We start from the raw sequence: 27,875 nt of genomic DNA, 5'->3' as shown, positions 1-27,875 counted from the left end.
TTACCTGTAGTCACCATAAAGATATTTGCTATTTATTTTTCTGAACTGTACAAGAAAAACTAGAGAACTCGGATCAGTTGCCCTATAAACAATACCTTTTTAGTTTGTAACAGTTTTCATAACACTCTTCTAATGACCTTCTAAAAAAAAAAAATATGCATGTTTTTAATTCATGACAATATTATTTAAAGAGAGAATACAGAAAACAATGCAGCGAAGACTCTGCTATAGACTCTGTCACAGACAATGGGAGAACTCTTGGCAGAGAATGTTTCAGGCAGCGCTGAGACAGTGAACACTGGATCATTATTGGCAGCTGACATTTATCCGGAGAAGAACGATCCTATTTACACTCTAGACTATAAAAGGGGAAAGAGCAGTTCAGGAACACTCAGATGGTTCACGAATAATAAAGAAAGACATTTAGGTCAATGACTGCGGATAATGAGGAATTATGATCACCTGGATTGCAAAGAACTGAACTAAACAGGTAAGTTACAATGTGTTATTTTATAAAACAATAATAAAAAAAGAGAAAAAACACTTTTTACAGGAAAACAGGAAACGTTTTAATAAACAGATGTCTAAGATATAATAAAACCTCATATTAAGTTATTTTGTTTACTATAAACGCAAATGAATATAAAGATTAATAATAAAAGGAGAATAGCAAGGTAATTTACTATTTAATTTATGTTTTTATTTACACTTAATGTATGTGCAATATTTTATTTATTAGATATTTTTGATGTTTTTTTGCATATACAATATGACTTTAATACAGTTATAGAAAATCTAGGTGCACCTTTATATTCATAAACAGGTTCCAATTTTATGTAAAATTCAGGGTGAGTTTTGATGCTTTTTTATGTTACCCCAGGATAAAAATTTGTTTAGGAAGTTATGTCCGATTGCTAATTGTTAAACAGTTTTTTTTCATTCATTTTTGTTAAATGAATGAAAAAAATTTTTTTCATTCATATTAAAAAGCCAAATTTCACTGATAAATCTAGTAATTAAACACATTTTTCAGCAGCATTTCTTACAGGGAGAAAAACAAGGGATGGAGATATTCAAATTTACAATCCTTCATCTCTGAGACCTCAGAAGTCCCTCGTCATCATCACGTGGTGCTTTGTTGCTAAAATATTTATTTGTAAATCCACTCGGAAGAAATGGTGCTTTTTACTCTAAATTTGTTAGCCATTTTGATTGCAAGCTCTGCAGGAAAGTGCATTCCCAATAAAGCAGGTGAGTGTCCTGCTGTCCTGGAAGATTACAGTGTGTCTGAAGATTAATGACCTCGTTTAGAGTCGGTCGTAATTTACACTGAAATCATTAGTATAAACTGCATCTCGTAATTTGCACAGTACTTGGAGTGGCACAGATCTTTAGATCCGTGCGACTTAGAATTCTGTGCAAATTGCACAAACAAACCTCTTTATCTGCCTTATGGGCTGGCGTGTAAGTGTATCATGCACAGCGTCCTGTAAAACAGATAATTAAGTAAATAAAAATGTAAAAAAATAAATAAAAATTGTTCTTTCCCCCTCAAACAGCACAAGGGTTGGTTATGCTGTTTGGGAGGGGGTGCACACTTTTTTTTTTTAAATTTAATTATTTTTTACTTTGTGTTTTAATACATCAAGGTCTCTTGCACCAGCTGAAAGCACCCACAGAAGATCCGTCTCCTAGAGACTTATTTGCAGCTGCTTTCAACTCAAAATTATAGGGCAGCACGGTGGCTCAGTGGTTAGCACTTCAGCCTGACAGCTCTGGGGTCATGAGTTCAATTCCCGACCATGGCCTTATCTGTGTGGAGTTTGTATGTTCTCCCCGTGTTTGCGTGGGTTTCCTCCGGGTGCTCCGGTTTCCTCCCACACTCCAAAAACATACTGGTAGGTTAATTGGCTGCTAACAAATTGACCCTAGTCTGTGTATGTGTGTTAGGGAATTTAGACTGTAAGCTCCAATGGGGCAGGGACTGATGTGAGTGAGTTCTCTGTACAGCACTGCAGAATCAGTGGCGCTATATAAATAGATGATGATGATGATATATGTAAAGAGTGTGAATGCCTTTACATTGCTCGGCTCGCCCACTACCTCCCCTGTTCCACCCCTCTAAGTGCAGAGAGGGGCAAACGTGGAGATCCGCCTCAGTCTGACTGCAAACTGAGACAGATCTTTGGCCAAAAGTGCCTTTTGCGCTCAACAAAAGAACTTGCGTCTGACTCTAAATCAGGCCCTAAATGTAAAATTATTATAGAATTGTCATATTTTTGTTCCTTTTTCTGTTCCATATCTCTGCAGTGCTTATGTGCCTCTGCTAAATCATCTAGATTTATGCATCATTAAACTCTTCATTAGGAATAGTTTACATATGAGTCAATAATCCGTAGTGTTTGCATTTAACTTAAAATAATCACCAGTACTTTCGTTTATTGGTAGTTTATTTAGTTTATTGATAGTATAAAGAAGTAGAGTAGGACAAAATATTTTATTTGAAACATTGGATATGAAAGAAACTTTAAATAAGCTAAGAAATTGATTTTTTGCTGCTAAAGAACTCCCAATATTTCTTTTTTAGCTCATAACTCTCAGTTATATTACAGATAATTAGATGATATGCAAATTATTATTATTGTACATTGTTACTGACTTTTGGTAGAAAAATAACAACGTTTTAAAATTGTCTTCAATCTACTAGATGAGTTTTCATAGATATTCTGATTTCTCCTGCCTGTCGCTTTTGCTATAAGAGGTAACTTAATTGGTAACTTTATAGGGACTTTGCTGAAATCGTGGGTAAATCAATCATTAGTCAAGTTATGCTTCTGTCTACATTATATGGTAGAAAAATGATTAACAATGTTAGCAGATTACCTTATTATCTTAAGGGGACATGAATATATAATAAATCATTTTGTACGTAAATATCCTTAAAGTCTTTGCAACTGGATACTAACAATTGCAAACAATTAAAATAAATATTTGCATACAGTTATTGCCAGCAACTTAAATGTTAACTATTTTAGAATTTAAGTTAATTAAATTATAATATTGCTGTTAATTCTAATATTGTTGTTTTGTTTGTCTCTCAGATGTGATTATAGTTCACTGTTATCCCAAATCTATTGTGGCGAAAATTCCTGAGTGTCCTTATGGATGGGAGATTAACCAGTTGGCCCTGGGAGGGGTGTGTTATAATGGGGTGATCGAGTCCGGATATTACCAGTTCATTATTCCTGATTTGAACCCAAGGAATAAGTCCTATTGCGGTACACAGTCCGAGGTAAGTACATGGGCACAAAGTCTATGAGACCGTACTTTTCTTCTTGAGATAATGTGTTATTTGAAAGGAAAAGTATTTACAGAAAGGACTGCTTTCGTATAAATTGTAATTTCATCTAAAAATTATATTGTCTAATTAAAATCATTATGATCGGTGGTACTACAACTTCCAAGAATAACCCTGTTTTAACGGGAACTTCTGCCTGAAATTTCCTGCTTAAAACCAAAAACACACTGTTGCTGCCATTTGACAGACAGCTTCTTAATGATCAATACTTTGTGGCAACATCTATAATCATGGAAGCAAACTGTGGACTGTACTGATTGGGCCTGAGTCATGTTTGGACGTAACTTGCATGTAAGTTGCTTTTTACAAAAGAGCGCGGAACTTGTTCATGGTTCCGGCCATATTCAAATGCAAACGGATCTCAAGATCCATTTCCATTTGAATCTGAGTGTAAGTACGGTTATGTTTATGCCTAAACGTTACAGCACTTCCCTAGCGTACATGACCTACGGTCATCCCATCCTTCCCTCCCCTGTTCTGCCTATCATCTCATAGGCAGTCGTTAGTGTTATTTGCAATCAGACATGATTTCCTTGCAATAATGTTCATTGGTGTAAGGTCCGCAAGAAGCGATAAGCAAGTAGACCAACGTCCGATCATGAATCAGACTGATTATTTCTATGGTTGCAGCGAATACTAAGGCACCAACCTTGCAATCATTTTAATTACACAGTTTTAAGGAGAAATCCTTGTGGAAGTATTGAGGGTTGTTCCAGTAAGTTGTAATGACCAGTCTAATGATGATAATTATGGAAAATCATGTTTGAGTAGAATAACCCTTTAATTATTCTACAAGATAAAACAAATAAACCATATGACATTATAGGTGAACTGTCAAGAAGAATACTATTCATATAATCTGATGCAAAAGCCCCTCTACAGGTCAAACTGTTAGGAAAAATAGTAACATTCTTGCATTGCTTTATAAACACAGTAGTGCTAATGTTTTAATATTGTTTAAGACTGAAGAGTAGCACAGGACTAAATACAACAAAGAAAGTCTGAGACAGGTAAATTTTTATCTGCCTCCATTCATAATTAAGTGTAAAGTAACAATGAATCAATTCAGTTCTGCAGTAAGTAATGGAATACAGCACATGGAATAAGTTTCTACCTTCAAACACTTATTGGTGGGCTGTTCACACACATTTTAGATAGACATATTTCAAATGTTTGTTACTTAGACAAAATATTATGTATACCTAGTAATGTATCTGTGCTTCCTGTTGGTTTGCAATTTAATACAACAAATGTCTTCTTTGAATAGGTTTTCGCTTAAATACTAGTGAATTGAAAAATAAACGTTGGGTGAACTGACATTTGTTGTTTATTATGTTATTTTTCTAAATTAAAATTATGTTATTTATCCAATTTTATTTATTTTATTATTTCCACACACACTCTGGCAGGCTATGTAACACGGGAGATTGTACTGTTTATTGCATTGTTTCTTTAAAATGTAATTATGTGTTATACAGCAGGGTAAGAGCAAAATCTTAACTTTCTAAAATGGCAAAACACTAAAAGGCATAAAAATAATTCATTCTTGGTTGTCAAAATGAGAAAAGCATTTTGTTTTTTTAATGTAGACAATACAAAAATGCAAATATATAAAAAGCATTTACGTTTTACCAGAACTATAGTTGTAGGATACAGTTACCAGGCCAGTGGATTACTGAGTAAATTACAATATGTATTTTATCTTTATATTCTTATTCACTACATAGTGATTTTCTATATTTTTTACTTTCTAAATAAGCATTACAATAAAATGTTTCTTTCATTTTCTCATATCATAATTCATTTAGACCTGATAATGAACTGTATTTTTTATTTTCCATAAACCGGTATTGAGAATAAGAAATACAAAGCATTAAACTACTCAGATCTACAGTATTTATATGGGTGTTAGTATGTTTATTTTTACTATAAAATCATATTCTTACAGTGATAGATTATTATGTGAAATCCTCTTATTAAGGATGATATTTTGTCACAATATTTAAATATCTTTGACATTTATGTGTATTTTCTGCCGCTACATATTATATGTGGTATAAATATAACATTTGCCATAGAAGGGGGAACAAAGTCGGATTTCTATTCAACATTTGAATGTGTTAATAATTGTTGGATCGGGGGTAGTCACTAACGCGACTACCACTACACTGACAAGGACTTACCCGACTTCAGAAGGCAGAAGGTGGCAATGACGAAAAGATGTTATCAGCGAAGCTTTGAACTCATTACTTGCCAGAACCGCGATGAATGCACAAGCCGGCGCACAGAAAGTCATGTGACTTTCTGGGACTGTACTATTATTAGGGGTGTGAAATGAGTAATGCAGGGAGCCTACAAATGTACAAAGTAGAAGGGTTGCTGGAAAATATTTTACATTCCGCGGCTCCCTGCATTACTCATTTAAGACCCCTAATAATAGTACAGTCCCAGAGAGTCACATGACTTTCTGTATGCCGCTTGTGTATTCATCGCGATGCTGGAATTTACTGATTTCAAAGCTTCGCTGTTACCATCTTTTCGTCATTGCCACCTTCTGCCTTCTGAAGTCGGGTAAGTCCTTGTCGGTCTACTCGTAGTTGGGGACACGTACCCAACCCACTGTACATTAAGGGCGTGCCAAGCTCCTGCGCACGCATCACCTCAGATTCAAGCTTTGGGCATCTCTCAGGTACGTGTTATACTGGCGTATCACTTGCACCAGCTACAGGTCAGGTGTAAGTGCTGATTACTAGTGATGACGGCTGTGTATACAGCTAGAACATGTGTCTGTAATCAGGGGCAACTGTAACAATGTATTTTATGTACATTCATAACAATCTAATAAACCTATTTCATGGAAAAAGTTTTTTAATGTTTTGTCATTGATAACAGTTGACATTAATCAAACTTTTCTTTTCTGTGCGTTCTTTTGTGACTTTATATTCCACATATGTATTGGACTTATCCTGCAGTGTCTGTTAGAGCAGAGCGGCCCTAGACCCGCATTCATCAACAAACATATCTTCACATCAGCTCCTTGATGATTTTGGGCTTACGTATACTCGATTTACGTGCGTTTTAAAAACTAACGCACATTGCGCTCAGTATTAGTCCATTGATGAATCAGACCCATGAAGTATGAATAAAACAGATGATATGCCCACTGAGCCAGGTAAAAAAGACTTATGTCCTGTCAAAGCTGCTAGATTGAATATACCAGGTGATCAAAACTTGTATTAGGTATAAAGATAGAAATGATATTCCAGCGCTATTAGACAGTAAAAGTAAATGAGGTATGATCTGTATAGAAACAATGCTCTTTGTAAAATGAAATAGATTTTACTAAATATGTAATCTCACTAAATGATAACGAAAACAATTCAAGAAACATATTAGTCCGTACATCAAATGTAAATAATTCACAAATAGGTTGACAAAAAAAATAGAGTAAAATCTCATAAACCACTAATAGGTCTTAAATGGTAGTGTCCCAGAGTACGGGAAAAAATGTTCCAAACATGAGACAAAAGATATGAGGATATGAGGCGCAAAACGCCCAGAGTACTTGTGATAATCCCCGTATGAGGTGTTCCGGAGGAAAGGTGGCTGGTCTTTGGTGTGTGCCGTCAGCTGAAAAAACTTCCTCTACGATCGAGTGTGGGCGTTTCATGTATCCTGTCCGCGTTATGTCCTGACCGGTTTCGTCACTTCTGTGACTTTTTCAAGGGATGTGTCATAAGTATTATTATTATTATTATTATTATTATTATTATCATTTATTTGTTGGGCTTGATTACTATTTTATAGTGGCATTATGTACATTTCGTTGCTGGGATTGTTTGCAGTCTCCATATTCTAATGCTTTGTATATAGATATATATGGTGAAGGCATCGCCGTGGACTCTGCCCATAAAATGGTACAAAACATTGGACAATGCCAATAACAATCAGCTGTGAGAGAATGATGTTTTTGACCGTTTTCACGATTACCACCATTCCGACACAGAGGAGTCCTACATTTTAACTTTGAATCTGTGAAAAAACTATTGAAATATAAGCAGACTTACCTCCATACCGACGCCATAGATCTTTGATCGCAGCAGGATGGTGACCGCAAGTGAGTCCGACTACTGAGGTGTCCATAGACCTTGACGTCATTGCGACCTCTATCACTTTTAATTTAAAGTGGCAATGTCAAGTTAAGTGTTTAAACACTTAACCTGCGGGGTCCTGGCATTAAAAGTGATAGAGGTCGCAATGACGTCAGTCTAGTGACGGACACCTCAGTAGTCGGACTCACTTGCAGTCAGCATCCTGCTGTCGATCGGAGATCTACGGCGTCGGTATGGAGGTAAGTCTACTTATATTTCAATCGTTTTTTCACAGATTCAGAGTTTAAGTTTAGGATTCCTCTGTGTCGGAATTTACCACAATGTAAAATCGAACCCAACACTAATATTTTGATAACCTATAAAATATTGTGACATAGGGCTAGATGGATGGAAATTACATATATATAAAACTGATTTAAAGAAATCAAACACTGAATTCTAAACAATAACCCTAATAATAAACCAGTACAATGGATATATAAAACCACAAATGTATTTAAATATCTGCACAGTATATGTCCCATAATTTTTATTGGAAACGTAATAATAATATTCATCCAGGTCTCTACTAAGTTCATATGTATTGACTTCTAAAAGAAAAAATGGTAATTCTCATCAAGAATAGGGAGGTGGTGAATAAAGTTTCTCAACCTTATGTATAAATGTTATTGAATTGTATTAATGGTCTCCATTGGATATGAACATCAGAAGGACAATGGGTAAGAGGGTTGGTTAAGAGCCCCTTTGTCTCCTGTCACCTACAGTACCAGGTATTCCCCTGTCCTATTGTTTTTGTTTAATGAGATTACTTATTTAGTAAAGTCTATTCCATAAAGTATGAACCTTGTGTTAGTCAAATCTTATCTGTGACCGAAGTACATTACAATGCATGAAATCTGTTCATCAAATACATTGCAAAACACAATAAAAAGGGAATAATTTTGCTTTTTTTTTTCCAGTTCAAGAACCCAATCTACCATTTTTACAACTCAATAGTTTCCAACGACAGCACCCTGATCGTCAAAAGCCAGCCAGTGAACTATTCCTTCACCTGCACCTACCAGTCCAACTACCTGGTCAGCCACGCTGCCTTTGACCAAAGGTAGGTCTGCTCCCCAGCTGTCGACGCGTTTCGAGGAAGAATCACCCAACGCATCTTCCGCTGATGTATGTTTTAGTCTTACATATTTTTTTCCTTCTTCTAGAGTAGCCACAGTTCACGTGAAGAATGGGAGCTCGGGATCATTTGAAAGTCAACTCTCTCTCAATTTCTACGCTGTGAGTCTTTCAAAGCTCCCCCATCTTCTGTTTTTCCTATCAGAGCCAAAGTAGAAAAGACATTCTCATGTGAATTTCCTATCGAACTGCGGTTAAACCAAATCAACGTAATCCCGTATTATGAAATGAGAGGCGAGTGGTTAGCTAAGCCCCTCTGTCCTGATATTTATTTATGTAGAGACTGGTTTGCTCTAATTAGAGCTCATCAGTGTTGGATGCAATTTTCTGAACAGCTTATGGAATACTATATTTTCAGCCTAGACTTATGCTAATTTTTAATCTTGTGCATGGGGACAACATGGAAATAACCAATTCCTGGTGACACAACAGACTTCTGAAAAATGCCAGTATTAGTACTAGTCCATTAATTCCTGAAATTAACTTAGCTGCCAATAATTATCTAAACCACATGGGGGAATTGATACAACATGGTTCCAAACACTTGGCTAGGATCTGTGTTTAAATTGGTCACACATATGGAGATCCAGCTTAACTATTGGATCACTTTGGACCAATCAGTGTGGCCCATTAATGACTTCACAGTCACAGATCTGTAAAATACATTTACCAGTATACCTGGCTGGACTTTGGTCTGAATTGATGTTGTTTCGACCTCACAGGCTGATCGACATCTGGGGAAACAGGCGAACAGCCCAATATGATCCTGTGATAGACCATAGTGATATTTTCATTATCACATTTCTATAAACTTACTTGTATTTTTTATCTGACCCACTGAAAAAGTTATCCAAAACATGTAAAACTTTAAGCTACTCCCCTGAGGTAATATGCAAATAATCCACTCCTCTTAAAGAGAGTAGACTTCTGGGTAATGCCAAATACATGGTGGCTCTATGAGCCGTAACTTAAAATGTTAGCGCATGGGGTGCGAATGAAAAATACCGCCAACTAGGCCTCAATTTTTTACCAAATGAAACTAAAATATTCATAAATAAAGACCTTAGCTGACATAAATTATATATTGCCCAGAAGTCTGTTCTATTTAATAGGAATAGCTTATCTGCATCCTATTACCCAGTATAATATAGTATAATATACCTAAGTGTATTTACAAAATAAAGAAAGAAAACTCATTAGAATTAAAAAAAGAAGGAAAAATGTAATATCTAATATATCAGATGCAACATAAGTCTATGACTAGTATCTACCACTAGTAACAACAAACTGCACGGTCATGTATGTGGCTGTATGTATGAAGTTAAAGTAAAATATGCGATCATATAAACTAGCGGAAAAATTCAAAGACTGATGAAAAAAGTCGGAGATCGGATAATATCTCTAATTCTTTAAGACAGCAGTTACCCGTTGTTTTGTTTACAATTACAATTGTTGATCAATATCTCTAATCTCTTTAATTGCTAAACATTCAGTGGTGAATATTCTATAACAGTGGAGGAATCCGAAAATGTTCTTTCATATATCTTTGATGGAATAATTACACATTTTGACACCACAGTCTATTAATACATATTTTATTCATTTTAAATTTTTAGCATATTTTAAAATTAATTTGGTTGTGCAATCAATTATATATTAATGTTTTAACTCTCAGCATCAAATCTGTACTTTTGGGTGATGTTTTGTGCTTGATTTTTTGGGAAAGAATGCAAAGTTTACCACCCAAAAGGAAGCTCCATTTGTGGTGGAGACATCGGACATTGGATCAGATTTATTCGCTGGAGTCGAAGCGAAAGGACTTAGCAGCAGGTAAAACATTATAACTAAACTTCTCCCCCTAATGTGTATCGTGTATGATCCTATATCTATCACCGTGTCAGTGCATCGTCATATATATATATCTATTGTATCTCTAGTACTGTGTCAGTGCATCGTCATATATATATATCCTATCTCTAGTACTGTGTCACTGCATCGTCATATATATTTATTGTATCTCTATCACTGTGTCAGTGCATTGTCATATATATTTATCCTATCTCTATCATCGTGTCAGTGCATCGTCATATATATATATTGTATCTCTAGTACTGTGTCAGTGCATTGTCATATATATTTATCCCATCTCTATCATCGTGTCAGTGCATCGTCATATATATTTATCCCATCTCTATCATCGTGTCAGTGCATCATCATATATATTTATCCCATCTCTATCATCGTGTCAGTGCATCGTCATATATATATATCCCATCTCTATCATCGTGTCAGTGCATCATCATATATATTTATTGTATCTCTTGTACTGTGTCAGTGCATCGTCATATATATTTATTGTATCTCTTGTACTGTGTCAGTGCATCGTCATATATATTTATTGTATCTCTTGTACTGTGTCAGTGCATCGTCATATATATATATATATATATATATATATATCCCATCTCTAGTACTGTGTCAGTGCATCGTCATATATATATATATTGTATCTCTATCATCGTGTCAGTGCATCGTCATATATATATATATATTGTATCTCTATCATCGTGTCAGTGCATCGTCATATATATATATTGTATCTCTATCATCGTGTCAGTGCATCGTCATATATATATATATTGTATCTCTATCATCGTGTCAGTACATCATCATATATATTTATTGTATCTCTAGTACTGTGTCAGTGCATCGTCATATATATTTATTGTATCTCTGGTACTGTGTCAGTGCATCGTCATATATATTTATCCCATCTCTAGCACTGTATCAATGCATCGTCATATATATTTATCGTATCTCTAGCACTGTGTCAGAGCATCGTCATATATATTTATAGTATCTCTAGCACTGTGTCAGTGCATCGTCATATATTACAGAGGACTGCATTGTGTATTTAAATGTAAATGTGTCTGGATTGTGATCTCTCCTGTTTAAACAAACTCTGCTGTATAGCAACAGAACAATACCTGTCTCTAATTAAATCAGGAGTGACTCATCTGCTATCCCTTTGTCTGTATGTTTACCTGTGAAAAGGTAAACACAGAGAAGGACCAATTAGGCAGGTCCTTAAACTCCTAAGGAGGTAATGTTTGCCTTTAAAAACCAGCTCCAGAGAACAGCAAACTGGCATTCACTACCCAGTGATAGCTGAAGTCAGGCTGGTGTTGAGATATAGATATCTGCCCCTGACAGGAAAGGGACATTTGGTCACTGGAGTATTGATGTTGCCCTGACTGTAGTGTTATTTGTTACAAATTATTATTTAAATATGTTTATTGCTGTTTTGTGCTACCATTTTGTTAAATAAACTTATTTGAATTATTTTGGATATTTGCCTGGATGATTTTGAACCTTGGGTAGGTACCGGGTAGGCCAACTGTGCGGTGCAGAAGGTTATGTTAAACCCGGTATCCTCACAATTTTTATGTTATCTCTAGCACTTTGTCACTGCATCAATATATATATTTATCCCATCACTAGTACTGTGTCAGTGCATCGTCATGTATTTTTATCCTATCTGTAGCACTGTGTCAGAGCATAGTCATATATATTTATCGTTTCCCTAGTACTGTGTCAGTGCATCATCATATGTATTTATACCATCTCTAGCTCTGTGTCAGTGTATCGTCCTTTATATTTATCCTATCTCTAGTACTGAGTCAGTGCATCGTCATGTATATTTATCCTACCTCTAGCACTGTGTCAGTGCACCATCATATATATTTATATCCCATCTCTAGTACTGTGTCAGTGCATCGTCATATATATTTATCGTATCTCTAGCACTGTGTCAGTGCATCATCATATATATTTATCGTATCTCTAGCACTGTGTCAGTGCATCATCATATATGTTTATCGTATCTTTTCTACTGTGTCAGTGCATCGTCATATATATTTATCCTATCTCTAGCACTGTGTCAGTGCATCATCATATATATTTATCCCATCTCTAGTACTGTGTCAGTGCATCGTCATATATATTTATCGTATCTCTAGTACTGTGTCAGTACATCGTCATATATATTTATCGTATCTCTAGCACTGTGTCAGTGCATCATCATATATATTTATCGTATCTCTAGTACTGTGTCAGTGCTTCGTCAAATATATTTATCCTATCTCTAGCACTGTTTCAGTGCATCATCATATATATTTATATCCCATCTCTAGTACTGTGTCAGTGCATCGTCATATATATTTATCGTATCTCTAGCACTGTGTCAGTGCATCATCATATATATTTATCGTATCTCTAGCACTGTGTCAGTGCATCATCATATATGTTTATCGTATCTCTTGTACTGTGTCAGTGCATCGTCATATATATTTATCCTATCTCTAGCACTGTGTCAGTGCATCATCATATATATTTATCCCATCTCTAGTACTGTGTCAGTGCATCGTCATATATATTTATCGTATCTCTAGTAATGTGTCAGTACATCGTCATATATATTTATCGTATCTCTAGCACTGTGTCAGTGCATCATCACATATATTTATCGTATCTCTAGTACTGTGTCAGTGCTTCGTCATATATATTTATCCTATCTCTAGCACTGTTTCAGTGCATCATCATATATATTTATCGTATCTCTAGTACTGTGTCAGTGCATCGTCATATATATTTATTGTATCTCTAGTACTGTGTCAGTGCATCGTCATATGTATTTATCCCATCTCTAGCACTGTGTCAGTGCAACGTCATATATATTTATCGTATCTCTTTTACTGTGTCAATGCATCGTCATATATATTTATACTATCCCTAGCACTGTGTCAGTGCATCATCATGTATATTTATCGTATTTCTTGTACTGTGTCAGTGCATCATCATATATGTTTATCGTATCTCTTGTACTGTGTCAGTGCATCGTCATATATATTTATCCCATCTCTAGCACTGTGTCAGTGCAACGTCATATATATTTATCGTATCTCTTTTACTGTGTCAATGCATCGTCATATATATTTATACTATCTCTAGCACTGTGTCAGTGCATCATCATATATATTTATCGTATCTCTAGCACTGTGTCAGTGCATCGTCATATATATTTATCCCATCTCTAGCACTGTGTCAGTGCATCATCATATATGTTTATCGTATCTCTTGTACTGTGTCAGTGCATCGTCATATATATTTATCCTATCTCTAGCACTGTGTCAGTGCATCATCATATATATTTATCCCATCTCTAGTACTGTGTCAGTGCATCGTCATATATATTTATCGTATCTCTAGTACTGTGTCAGTACATCGTCATATATATTTATCGTATCTCTAGCACTGTGTCAGTGCATCATCATATATATTTATCGTATCTCTAGTACTGTGTCAGTGCATCGTCATATATATTTATCCCATCTCTAGTACTGTGTCAGTGCATCGTCATATATATTTATCGTATCTCTAGCACTGTGTCAGTGCATCATCATATATATTTATCGTATCTCTTGTACTGTGTCAGTGCATCGTCATATATATTTATCCCATCTCTAGCACTGTGTCAGTGCATCATCATATATATTTATCGTATCTCTAGTAGTGTGTCAATGCATCGTCATATATATTTATCCCATCTCTAGTACTGTGTCAGTGCATCGTCATATATATTTATCGTATCTCTAGCACTGTGTCAGTACATCGTCATATATATTTATCGTATCTCTAGCACTGTGTCAGTGCAACGTCATATATATTTATCGTATCTCTTTTACTGTGTCAATGCATCGTCATATATATTTATACTATCTCTAGCACTGTGTCAGTGCATCGTCATATATATTTATCGTATCTCTTGTACTGTGTCAGTGCATCGTCATATATATTTATCGTATCTCTTGTACTGTGTCAGTGCATCATCATATATATTTATACTATCTCTAGCACTGTGTCAGTGCATCGTCATATATATTTATCGTATCTCTTGTACTGTGTCAGTGCATCATCATATATATTTATCGTATCTCTAGTACTGTGTCAGTGCAACGTCATATATATTTATCCTATCTCTAGCACTGTGTCAGTGCATCATCATATCTATTTATCCTATCTCTAGCACTGTGTCAGTGCATCATCATATATATTTATCCTATCTCTAGCACTGTGTCAGTGCATCATCATATCTATTTATCCTATCTCTAGTACTGTATCAGTGCATCGTTATATATATTGTGGGGAAACGAGGTATTAATATCGCCTCAACCTGTCTGCACCTCGTTTCTTACTAACTGTGGACTATAAAAACATATCATTTTTCTAGCCCTCTGGTTCCCCATATTTGTCAGTCACATTTAAGCTTGTATATATTCTATTTTGAAAGTAGTTAAAATGTATGCCGTATGGTTTGCTATCTTGCAGACTAGTCCATTGTGTCAGCCTAGGAAAAAGGATTATTGTCCACCAGTCCTGTATGAATGCACATCACACCAGGGGGTCGCTTGTCGTTGTTTAGCTGTGGGTCTGTGTGTGCTAGCATAGGGAAGGCCCACAGACAGAGCTCTATGTTTAATTACAGAGGACTGCATTGCGTATTTAAATGTAAATGTGTCTGGATTGTGATCTCTCCTGTTTAAACAAACTCTGCTGTATAGCAACAGAACAATATCTGTCCCTAATTAAATCAGGAGTGACTCATCTGCTATCCCTTTGTCTGTATGTTTACCTGTGAAAAGGTAAACACAGAAAAGGACCAATCAGGCAGGTCCTTAAACTCCTAAGGAGGTAATGTTTGCCTTTAAAAACCAGCTCCAGAGAACAGCAAACTGGCATTCACTACCCAGTGATAGCTGAAGTCAGGCTGGTGTTGAGATATAGATATTTGCCCCTGACAGGAAAGGGACATTTGGTCACTGGAGTATTGATGTTGCCCTGACTGTAGTGTTATTTGTTACAAATTATTATTTAAATATGTTTATTGCTGTTTTGTGCTACCATTTTGTTAAATAAACTTATTTGTATTATTTTGGATATTTGCCTGGATGATTTTGAACCTTGGGTAGGTACCGGGTAGGCCAGCTGTGCGGTGCAGAAGGTTACGTTAAACCCGGTATCCTCACAATATTTATGTTATCTCTAGCACTGTGTCACTGCATCAATATATATATTTATCCCATCACTAGTACTGTGTCAGTGCATCGTCATGTATATTTATAGTTTCCCTAGTACTGTGTCAGTGCATCATCATATGTATTTATCCCATCTCTAGCTCTGTGTCAGTGTTTCGTCCTTTATATTTATCCTATCTCTAGTACTGAATCAGTGCATCGTCAATATATTTATACTATCTCTAGTACTGTGTCAGTGCATCGCATATATATTTATCGAATCTCTAGCACTGTGTCAGTGCATCATCATATATATTTATCGTATCTCTAGTACTGTGTCAGTACATCGTCATATATATTTATCCTATCACTAGCACTGTGTCAGTGCATCGTCATATATGTTTATCGTATCCCCTGTACTGTGTCAGTGCATCATCATATATATTTATTCTATCTCTAGCACTGTGTCAGTGCATCGTCATATATATTTATCGTATCTCTAGCACTGTGTCAGTGCATCATCATGTATATTTATCGTATGTCTTGTACTTTATCAGTGCATCGTCATATATATTTATCGTTTCCCTAGTACTGTGTCAGTGCATCATCATATGTATTTATCCCATCTCTAGTACTGTGTCAGTGTATCGTCCTTTATATTTATCCTATCTCTAGTACTGAATCAGTGCATCGTCATATATATTTATCCTATCACTAGCACTGTGTCAGTGCATCGCATATATATTTATCGAATCTCTAGCACTGTGTCAGTACATCATCATATATATTTATCCCATCTCTAGTACTGTGTCAGTGCATCGTCATATATATTTATCCTATCTCTTGTACTGTGTCAGTGCATCGTCATATATATTTATCCTATCTCTTGTACTGTGTCAGTGCATCGTCATATATATTTATCCTATCTCTTGTACTGTGTCAGTGCATCGTCATATATATTTATCATATCTCTAGCACTGTGTCAGTGCATCATCATATATATTTATCCTATCTCTTGTACTGTGTCAGTGCATCATCATATATATTTATCCTATCACTAGCACTGTGTCAGTGCATCGTCATATATATTTATCGTATCTCTAGCACTGTGTCAGTGCATCATCATATATATTTATCCTATCTCTTGTACTGTGTCAGTGCATTGTCATGTATATTCATCGTATCTCTAGCACTGTGTCAGTGCATCATCATATATATTTATCGTATCTCTAGCACTGTGTCAGTGCATCATCATTTATATTTATCCTATCTCTTGTACTGTGTCAGTGCATTGTCATGTATATTCATCGTATCTCTAGCACTGTGTCAGTGCATCATCATATATATTTATCGTATCTCTAGCACTGTGTCAGTGCATCGTCATATATATTTATCGTATCTCTTGTACTGTGTCAGTGCATCATCATATATATTTATCGTATCTCTTGTACTGTGTCAGTGCATCATCATATATATTTATCCTATCTCTTGTACTGTGTCAGTGCATCGTCATATATATTTATCGTATCTCTTGTACTGTGTCAGTGCATCATCATATATATTTATCCTATCTCTTGTACTGTGTCAGTGCATTGTCATGTATATTCATCGTATCTCTAGTACTGTGTCAGTGCATCCTCATATATATTTATCCTATCTCTAGCACTGTGTCAGTGCATCATCATATATATTTATCGTATCTCTAGCACTGTGTCAGTACATCGTCATATATATTTATCATATCTCTAGTACTGTGTCAGTGCATCGTCATATATATTTATCGTATCTCTAGTACTGTGTCAGTGCATCGTCATATATATTTATCGTATCTCTAGTACTGTGTCAGTGCATCGTCATATATATTTATCGTATCTCTAGTACTGTGTCAGTGCATCGTCATATATATTTATCGTATCTCTAGTACTGTGTCAGTGCATCGTCATATATATTTATCATATCTCTAGTACTGTGTCAGTGCATCGTCATATATATTTATCGTATCTCTAGTACTGTGTCAGTGCATCGTCATATATATTTATCGTATCTCTAGTACTGTGTCAGTGCATCCTCATATATATTTATCGTATCTCTAGCACTGTGTCAGTGCATCATCATATATATTTATCGTATCTCTTGTACTGTGTCAGTGCATCATCATATATATTTATCGTATCTCTAGTACTGTGTCAGTGCATCATCATATATATTTATCCCATCTCTAGCACTGTGTCAGTACATCGTCATATATATTTATCATATCTCTAGTACTGTGTCAGTGCATCGTCATATATATTTATCCTATCTCTAGCACTGTGTCAGTGCATCGTCATATATATTTATCGTATCTCTAGCACTGTGTCAGTGCATCGTCATATATATTTATCCCATCTCTAGCACTGTGTCAGTACATCGTCATATATATTTATCATATCTCTAGTACTGTGTCAGTACATCGTCATATATATTTATCCTATCTCTAGTACTGTGTCAGTGCATCGTCATATATATTTATCCTATCTCTAGCACTGTGTCAGTGCATCATCATATATATTTATCGTATCTCTTGTACTGTGTCAGTGCATCGTCATATATATTTATCCTATCTCTAGTACTGTGTCAGTGCATCGTCATATATATTTATCCTATCTCTAGTACTGTGTCAGTGCATCGTCATATATATTTATCGTATCTCTAGCACTGTGTCAGTGCATCATCATATATATTTATCGTATCTCTTGTACTGTGTCAGTGCATCATCATATATATTTATCGTATCTCTAGTACTGTGTCAGTGCATCATCATATATATTTATCCCATCTCTAGCACTGTGTCAGTACATCGTCATATATATTTATCATATCTCTAGTACTGTGTCAGTGCATCGTCATATATATTTATCCTATCTCTAGCACTGTGTCAGTGCATCGTCATATATATTTATCATATCTCTAGTACTGTGTCAGTACATCGTCATATATATTTATCCTATCTCTAGCACTGTGTCAGTGCATCGTCATATATATTTATCCTATCTCTAGCACTGTGTCAGTGCATCGTCATATATATTTATCATATCTCTAGTACTGTGTCAGTACATCGTCATATATATTTATCCTATCTCTTGTACTGTGTCAGTGCATCATCATATATATTTATCATATCTCTAGTACTGTGTCAGTGCATCGTCATATATATTTATCGTATCTCTAGCACTGTGTCAGTACATCGTCATATATATTTATCCTATCTCTTGTACTGTGTCAGTGCATCATCATATATATTTATCGTATCTCTAGCACTGTGTCAGTGCATCGTCATATATATTTATCATATCTCTTGTACTGTGTCAGTGCATCGTCATATATATTTATCATATCTCTTGTACTGTGTCAGTGCATCGTCATATATATTTATCATATCTCTTGTACTGTGTCAGTGCATCGTCATATATATTTATCATATCTCTTGTACTGTGTCAGTGCATCATCATATATATTTATCGTATCTCTAGCACTGTGTCATTGCATCGTCATATATATTTATCGTATCTCTTGTACTGTGTCAGTGCATCATCATATATATTTATCATATCTCTTGTACTGTGTCAGTGCATCGTCATATATATTTATCATATCTCTTGTACTGTGTCAGTGCATCGTCATATATATTTATCATATCTCTTGTACTGTGTCAGTGCATCGTCATATATATTTATCATATCTCTTGTACTGTGTCAGTGCATCGTCATATATATTTATCATATCTCTTGTACTGTGTCAGTGCATCGTCATATATATTTATCCTATCTCTAGCACTGTGTCAGTGCATCATCATATATATTTATCGTATCTCTAGCACTGTGTCATTGCATCGTCATATATATTTATCGTATCTCTAGTACTGTGTCAGTGCATCGTCATATATATTTATCGTATCTCTAGCACTGTGTCAGTGCATCGTCATATATATTTATCATATCTCTTGTACTGTGTCAGTGCATCGTCATATATATTTATCCTATCTCTTGTACTGTGTCAGTGCATCATCATATATATTTATCATATCTCTAGCACTGCGTCAGTACATCATCATATATATTTATCATATCTCTTGTACTGTGTCAGTGCATCGTCATATATATTTATCCTATCTCTAGCACTGTGTCAGTGCATCATCATATATATTTATCGTATCTCTAGCACTGTGTCATTGCATCGTCATATATATTTATCGTATCTCTAGCACTGTGTCAGTGCATCATCATATATATTTATCCCATCTCTTGTACTGTGTCAGTGCATTGTCATGTATATTTATCCTATCTCTAGCACTGTGTCAGTGCATCGTCATATATATTTATCGTATCTCTAGCACTGTGTCATTGCATCGTCATATATATTTATCCTATCTCTAGCACTGTGTCAGTGCATCATCATATATATTTATCGTATCTCTAGCACTGTGTCAGTGCATCGTCATATATATTCATCGTATCTCTAGCACTGTGTCAGTGCATCGTCATATATATTTATCGTATCTCTAGCACTGTGTCATTGCATCGTCATATATATTTATCCTATCTCTAGCACTGTGTCAGTGCATCGTCATATATATTTATCGTATCTCTATTACTGTGTCAGTGCATCGTCATATATATTTATCATATCTCTTGTACTGTGTCAGTGCATCGTCATATATATTCATCGTATCTCTAGTACTGTGTCAGTGCAACGTCATATATATTTATCGTATCTCTATTACTGTGTCAGTGCATCGTCATATATATTTATCCTTAGAGCAAAAACGCTCAAAGTTAGTGGTCCCTGAATAGGTTTCTCCCCACGGCTGTAATGTACTTTTAGCATTAGCTCAGTAGATAAGAACCCACCATTATTTGGTGAACAAGTCACAGTATATAGTAAATGGATATGGTTTATGGTTTACTTATCCTCTCTTCTAGCCGTCATAAGTAGGGGGAAAGATCAGGAAGATGGTCCCAGAAAATATCCAGTGATAGAGCTTATCATCCTCTCAAGTTGAACTAGAACGTGGATAAGATGACGAACACGGGGTTAGAATCAGACTCTAATCTCAGCTGATAAGTAGATGGTCCATCTATTCTAATTCAACTAATGATAATCTTGATACCTGCACTGTTTACTTTATACTGAAAGGCTGTGGTCACTTGATCTCAATCATCCAATAGGAATCAAGCGGTGGTCATGTGATCTCAATCGTCCAATATTAATCACGCGGCGGTCATGTGATCTCCGTCAACCAATTATAGAAAGGTCCTTTCTATATGTATAACCTTTCTATAATCGCCTTATAAATAAATAATAATAAATATTGTGTTATTATGTTTCCAGAAGGAACACAACTGGACACATATTGGTGTAAGTCAATGACAAATTGTGAATGAACCAGCATTACATTATAACTTCTCCTGAATTTGTGTTTTTAGGTTCAAGGTGGTGTTAAACTATTGCTGGGCGACTCCATCTCCTGATTACGCCTATCATATTCAGTGGCAACTCATCAGTAAAGGGTAAGATCTCTGATCTCTGATGCAATCCAGATTTATTCAGGCTGCAAACACAGCAATATTGGCAGTTTTGGGGGGAGCGGAGACCACCATATTTGCTTAATAATGCTCAAGTGGAGCATTAATAATCTTATCAGACAGTTCATAAAATTTGTTCAGACGACCACATCACCTGAGCGGAAACAATGGGGCCTCAGTGATATGGTTGTTCCGCTCTATTATCAGTCGTCAGGAGATGTCATTGGTGCGCAAGACTAAAATTAGCCTTTGATCTTCTGGTTCTTCGAATATGCAAAATGAACACATTGATGTGCGGGTGGGCAGCTTTCTGATCAGGGGGTCAGGGAACTTTTTTACCTTTTACCCCCAAATATATTTAGATACGCCAACATTACCCCCTTGAATTGAAAGGAAGAAAATCATATATTAATTATTGAAATTCAAAATGTTATTGAATCTATTCAAGATTTCTTTGAAAGCTTCAGCTTTAAAACTTCAGGTTTTGGAGAAATAATGTTGCTTCATTTTTGATACGAGAACATCAATATTGGGGCATTTTGATGTCAGAGCAATTTGGATACAGTCTCCATTGTCCAATCGATTTCTCTGCTTTGTTTTTAAGTTCGTTAGAGTGGAAAATCCTTGTTTGCAAAGGTAGGTTTTTGCAAAAGGCAGCAACTTTTTGGCTGCCTCCTCATGTGCAATTTTGATGCCTTTGCAGCTGTTGACAAAAATATGACAGATCTGCATTGTTTTCAAATGCAATACGTGCTTCATTATTGCACTGAAGCTCAAAGAGTGCCTCTGCCAACCCTTGAGGCTCTTCTGGTACAACAGCAATTTCACATTTAAAGGGGTCTACAATCCAACTGACAGCATGTGAATCTGCAGCATTACCCCAGGAATTTCATTTTTACCCTATTTGGGGTAATTTACCCCTGTTCCCTGACCACTGTTTTAAACCTTATTGGGTTGCAAACCACACTGGACTTCCTATACAAAGCACACTGAACCTCCTATATAAAGCACACTGGACTTCTTATATAAAGCACACTGGACTACACACTGGAAATCTGTTTGGTGAGCCTAGATGGTCCACCCAGCTAACTTCATGGTACACAGCCTACTCTCTGCTCTTGGAAGATGGTTTTGCAGACTATAAGTACAATTATGTGCTCAGAGGTTTTTGTGGCTGGAAAATGCTTGTGCAACTTCACCAAAGCAATGACTCCCCTAAAACTGTGTCCTCTGCTCCCCTTCTTTCTGATTCTAATAATCTCATTTTGCAAAATGAAATCTCATGTATTTTTTTCAACCTCATCAACTATCTTTGGTCCAAAAAACTTTGGGCACGGGTGCACATACACCAAACTTAGACAGCTGCTTCTTCTGCGTCAACTCTTGTTTCTCCGAAAATGCTGCCATTTTGACCCACAAATTCCTGCACCTTGGAGAAAATGCATGTGCGCCGGCACTAATAGACATCACCAAGAGGATGCAGTGCTGCACTGCAGCCGTATTGTACGCTATTAATGACCTTCTGTGTTATGGGTTCAAAAAGATCTGGTGATCCACATCAGTACAAGCTTGTAAGAACCAGGATCCAGTGCTTCATGGTGATTTATGGTTGTATGTTCATCCACATCAACATTTGATCGGGATATTTGTCACGTCAGTTGTGACACCTGGAAAATCTGGTTGGAAGATCACAATTGACCATCTTTGTATTTGCATTGAATCAAACATCTGGACTGTTGTTGCCAAATTGTTAGATTAGATTCAGTCACTCAGCTGAGGATCTGCCCCGGCCCAGGAATGGGTGAAGTTTCGACCCATTGACTAAAATTCAATTTATTATAATTCAGCATAATTATCTCAGACTTGTAAGCGGCCAGATAATTAGATAGGGTCTGATTCATTAAGGACACTTAAGTAAAAGTGAGCAAGTAAGGCAAAACCATGTTGCATTGGAGGGGGAGGTAAATTTAAAATGTGATGGCAGATTTATATTTGGGATAGGGCATGTCCTAGATTAACTTTGAATTTCAGGGTACAAATAAGCTATCAAATATTTGTTTGCTAAATGAAAAACAGCCAGTATTTCCTTATGTGCAAAATAATAAACTAATTTGCACCCCTTGTATTGTAACATGGTTTTGTCCAAAAAAATTAAGTAAGAAAATTTACTCAATATTTTACTTAACTTTCCTTAATGAATCAGTTCCCTAGTGAGGAGAAGGATCTGAAGTAACACAACCTAAAATCACTTTAAACACATTAAATTATATTTTATTCTTAAGTGAACCTTGTGTCAGTTTATCTACTTGTAGTATGATGCCTATTGCTCCCAAACAAATACCCTATTGACAATATTTTATCTGACAGAGCTAAAAATAATGTAATCAGCTGGGGTGATTTTCAAGATGGTTATGTAGGTTTGAATCACTGCACAGTTTACAAAGATTCCCATAAGACCATAAACCGTTGTATGTTATATGACCTGTTTGCTCTGATACGACATAGTCACCCCGCATGGATCTGTATTCTAAGGGTGATTACATTTTGTCTCATTACAGGTGTGCATCAGATGACACGGTTATAGTGCATGAAAACGGGAAGAACAGCCGGGCAACGTTTCAGTTTGACGCCTTCCGTTTCCAGAATGTACCAAAACTATCCAGAGTCTGGCTGCACTGTGAGACCTACCTGTGCGATAGTGAGAAGTTCTCCTGCCCTGTGGTAAGTTTCATTCTGTGTAGCTGGCGTGTACATGATTCTGATCCTGTGTAGGTGGCATGTACATGTTTCTCATCCTGTGTAGCTGGCGTGTACATGATTCTGATCCTGTGTAGCTGGCGTGTACATGTTTCTCATCCTGTGTAGCTGGCGTGTACATGATTCTGATCCTGTGTAGCTGGCGTGTACATGATTCTGATCCTGTGTAGCTGGCGTGTACATGATTCTGATCCTGTGTAGGTGGCGTGTACATGATTCCGATCCTGTGTAGCTGGCGTGTACATGTTTCTCATCCTGTGTAGCTGGCGTGTACATGTTTCTCATCCTGTGTAGCTGGCGTGTACATGTTTCTCATCCTGTGTAGCTGGCGTGTACATGTTTCTCATCCTGTGTAGCTGGCATGTACTTGTTTCTGATCCTGTGTAGCTGTAACCTACATCATTCTGATTCTGTAAAACTAGTGTGTACATGTTTATAATTCTCTACAGCTGGTGAGTACATGTTTCTCATCCTGTGTAGCTGGTGTGTACTTGTGTATTATGTCACAAACCACCATAATACACGAGGAATCACGTTAAATACATATCACAGCCCTAGTACATTCTAGAATAATTTCTGCTCCTTCTCCGTCACCAGACGTGTGGAAAACGGAAGCAACAGAAAGAACAGACTGGAGGCGTCTTGGTGGCAGAATTCGTCATCCACAGTAAGTTTCCCCGTTACCCGAGGCTCACACTCTAATAGGAGTCTATCCCAATGCTGCTGTGTCATCAGAGCTGACAATCCAGGGTGTATGGGTAACATACGTGTATTAGAAAGAGAAACCGCGCTCAGTCATATCCATGTTCACCATCAGGAATATCCATAAATTAATATATATATATATAATATGAGCACCGGTAAGATAAGAGTTTTACTGTAATGATGCTACATAATATGGAACTGTGACAAGCTGAGAAAGATCATTGTATCAGCAAAAAGTGGACAATCTGTTTTGCGCCCCACTACCCATGAGACCGTCCATACTGAGTGATACATTGTAACTCTATATATGTCTTTGTTCAGTGTCGTAGAACTATCCATCACTTCAGACAACAAGAATATAAATAAGGGGTGGAACTAAATAACATCAACAATTGCTTAAAACACAAAAACATAAATAGAAATTTACAATAACGCAACGATCAAAGACACATTGTCCTGTGAAACTTGTCCAAAGAGCTTGTGATCTAATGTGGCCAACCCCATGAAAAGTATAACCAGAGAGTGTTTGCTGCAGCAATCAGTAAATACGTTATTTATCTTGTTCTCCTTTCCTGTGTTTAAGGTTCTGCATCCTTCATGATATCCAGTCTCACAGGTAAGTTAATGACGCATTGGGGGGGAGGGGGGGGGGGTTATTTAGGTGTACTTTATACCTTTGTCAAATTAAATATTTTCGTTGTGGGATGTTATTTTAGTACAGTACAATAAGGTAATGTTGTGACAAAAAGATAGTCAATCATAGATTTACTGTATTTTACTGCAATACTATTACAATTCCCATCCTAGTGCACAAAGTATCAGTGATTACCATAACATGCACTGAAGATACAAATCACTGGATGGTGCAAATGGGCAATATTAGTATAACGGGCAACAGTGCTGTAATAATCAGTGGATGCACAGTAATAGTATAATTAGTGGGTGCACAGTAATAGTATAATCAGTGGGTGCACATAATGAACATATAAGGAGCAGAAATAACATTTTGCAACATTCGCACCTTTTAACTTTCTTTTATTAATTATACCAACATTGTTACCCACTGATTATACCAAAACTTCCTCCAATCATTATACCAGCATTGTGTCCCAGTAGATTATATCAGAAATGCCATTGATCACGCCAGCATTTTGCTTCTTCCTGTAGTATTAGTAAGGGGCGATGTGACTGGCTGTAGAGGAATATTAGAATAATGTTTATTTAAATATATATTGCAACTGTACTGGATGTGTTTTGAAGTTGCATAAAGTTGATCATAAAGTTGCTAATAAAGTTTACAAAAGACAAGAACTGAGGAAACCTGAAACTGACGGTTGACCGTGACGTGTGTTTCTGCAGTGTAAGAAGCATCTTATAAGATTTGCTCTATCTTAAAAACTTCATTAACCTCAACACACCTGTCCTGAATTATCTTCTGCTAAAAGGACAACTGTGCAAGTCAGAAATTTAAGATAAATTGCAACTCAATGAAGTTCACAGAGGCCGCTCTGACAAACCAGAACGACCAGTCATGGAAGTTTACAGCGAAGAAGCTACTAATAAGGGAAGATTTCTGGAAATATACACAAAGTACCATCTCCCTTGATAATGATGAAATGGTGCACATAAGCAATTGTAAAACGGCAAAAGAAATGTGGGTAGAGCTACTTTCAGTGAATGAAAGAAGAAATGTCAGCAATGATTTGTATTACACTACAGGGTTATAGAAGAAGTAAGTTAGATCATGTGGCCAATGTGGTTTTGGAAAACAAATGAAAACTGTCTATGTAGCATTGGTCTCCCTGCCAGCAATGACCTGCTTGTAACCTGACTTGGTGCTTGACCAGGCAATGAGCTAGCATTAGAATATGTCAATGACAAGCTCGTGGATATCTACACATAGAGCGGACACAAGAGTTAGGCAGCATCGTGCACCATGTGAAATGATTTGTGTGCAAGAAACCTGGTTACCTATCGGTCACATGAGGAGTTTGGAAAGCGAGAATGAATCAGCCAAAGAACCAAATAACCAACAGCTCAAAAATGCTATAAAATGGGGTGAGAGCACTTCTGTATTAGGGCTGCCATTAACAGCATTGTGGAGTCATCAAAGCATGTTTGGTGTATTGACTCTGGAGCCACAAGACATAAGACTAACGTCTCAGGACAATGCCCTGAATTATTTGCTGGTAACAAGGAACATTGATGGGTCGGAAGTAGAAGACCTTGATACATGAACAGTTGTTCTATCGACTATGTGCATATCTAAAGGCATTGTTTTTAACTAAAGTTGTTAGGGTTAGAGTTAAAACACACACACATATATATATATATATATATATATATATATATATATATATATATATATATATATATATATATATATATATATATGTCTGTTTAGTGGCCATGGAAATATAGAATACTTTGCTAGCATAAGGGCTAAATCCTGAAACAATTTGTTATAACTATATGGAAAAGGATAAATCATAGATTACAAGTGTTGAAGGTGTAAACCATATCCCAGATACTGATAACAGAGTTGATAGATGACAAATATTGAACCAAATCCATGAAAGATGGCACCAGTAATTTTGTAATTTTGTCATCACTGAAACAGGTTGAGCTAGTCTGAAAGGTAACAAATACTATAAATGAATTTAAATGATATTAAGTACGTATATATTTGTGTTTTATAAGTAGAGGTAAAAGTTTGATAACTGATCCCAAGAGCTTACAGTTTAATGATGCTAGTATAGGATGAATGAATGTATAAATCCAACTTGTTCTAAGGTTCTCATTGGTCTTTCTTTCCTCAGATATCATGTACCATCTGCTCCTGACTGTGGGGATCTGCAGGATGCTTTGCTAAAAACTAAACAACCTCAGAGTGACCTCCTCACCTACATGGCCAAGATGGTCCTCTCCATTTCCACCATAAACATGCCCTCAGGAAAGTGGCCTCCTCAGATGAGCCTCAGAGCAGATTCCATGGCTCTGTCCCAAGCACCGTTCCTGTACAAAGCCTTGAGACTGGAACATGTTCTAGACTAAATATTATCTATGAGGTTGGACTCAACTTTCAGATTCTTAACTTAATATTCTGAGTTTTTTCCTATCTGTTTCACAA

At 36.3% G+C, this 27,875-nt stretch overlaps 1 protein-coding gene across 2 annotated transcripts; it reads left to right on the top strand.

Annotated features, from left to right (window-relative positions):
• The first annotated feature begins 371 nt into the window (after nucleotides 1-371).
• On the top strand, nucleotides 372-27,875 carry TECTB (tectorin beta). 2 transcript variants are annotated; one of them, XM_075215114.1, is made up of 11 exons: nucleotides 372-490; nucleotides 1,037-1,251; nucleotides 3,102-3,292; nucleotides 8,430-8,572; nucleotides 8,676-8,748; nucleotides 10,373-10,476; nucleotides 21,185-21,268; nucleotides 23,842-24,004; nucleotides 24,638-24,707; nucleotides 25,329-25,361; nucleotides 27,565-27,875. In XM_075215114.1, the coding sequence occupies exons 2-11, from the start codon at nucleotides 1,176-1,178 to the stop codon at nucleotides 27,615-27,617; spliced, it is 990 nt and encodes a 329-aa protein (XP_075071215.1). In that variant the 5' UTR covers nucleotides 372-490; nucleotides 1,037-1,175; the 3' UTR covers nucleotides 27,618-27,875. The 2 variants fall into 2 exon arrangements, with proteins under 2 accessions (XP_075071215.1, XP_075071214.1); XM_075215113.1 differs by having other exon boundaries at nucleotides 1,034-1,251.

The sequence above is a fragment of the Mixophyes fleayi genome, chromosome 6, assembly GCF_038048845.1.
Source record: "Mixophyes fleayi isolate aMixFle1 chromosome 6, aMixFle1.hap1, whole genome shotgun sequence".
Classification (NCBI taxonomy): domain Eukaryota; kingdom Metazoa; phylum Chordata; class Amphibia; order Anura; family Limnodynastidae; genus Mixophyes; species Mixophyes fleayi.
This window is presented reverse-complemented; position numbering and strand designations above follow the sequence as displayed.

Excerpts from the sequence above, each read along its gene's own strand:
- TECTB (XM_075215114.1), top strand. The coding sequence starts at position 1,176 with ATGGTGCTTTTTACTCTAAATTTGTTAGCCATTTTGATTGCAAGCTCT. Across the intron at positions 3,293-8,429 it reads ATTGCGGTACACAGTCCGAG|TTCAAGAACCCAATCTACCA; the intron begins GTAAGTACATGG and ends TTTTTTTTCCAG. Across the intron at positions 24,708-25,328 it reads GGCAGAATTCGTCATCCACA|GTTCTGCATCCTTCATGATA; the intron begins GTAAGTTTCCCC and ends CCTGTGTTTAAG.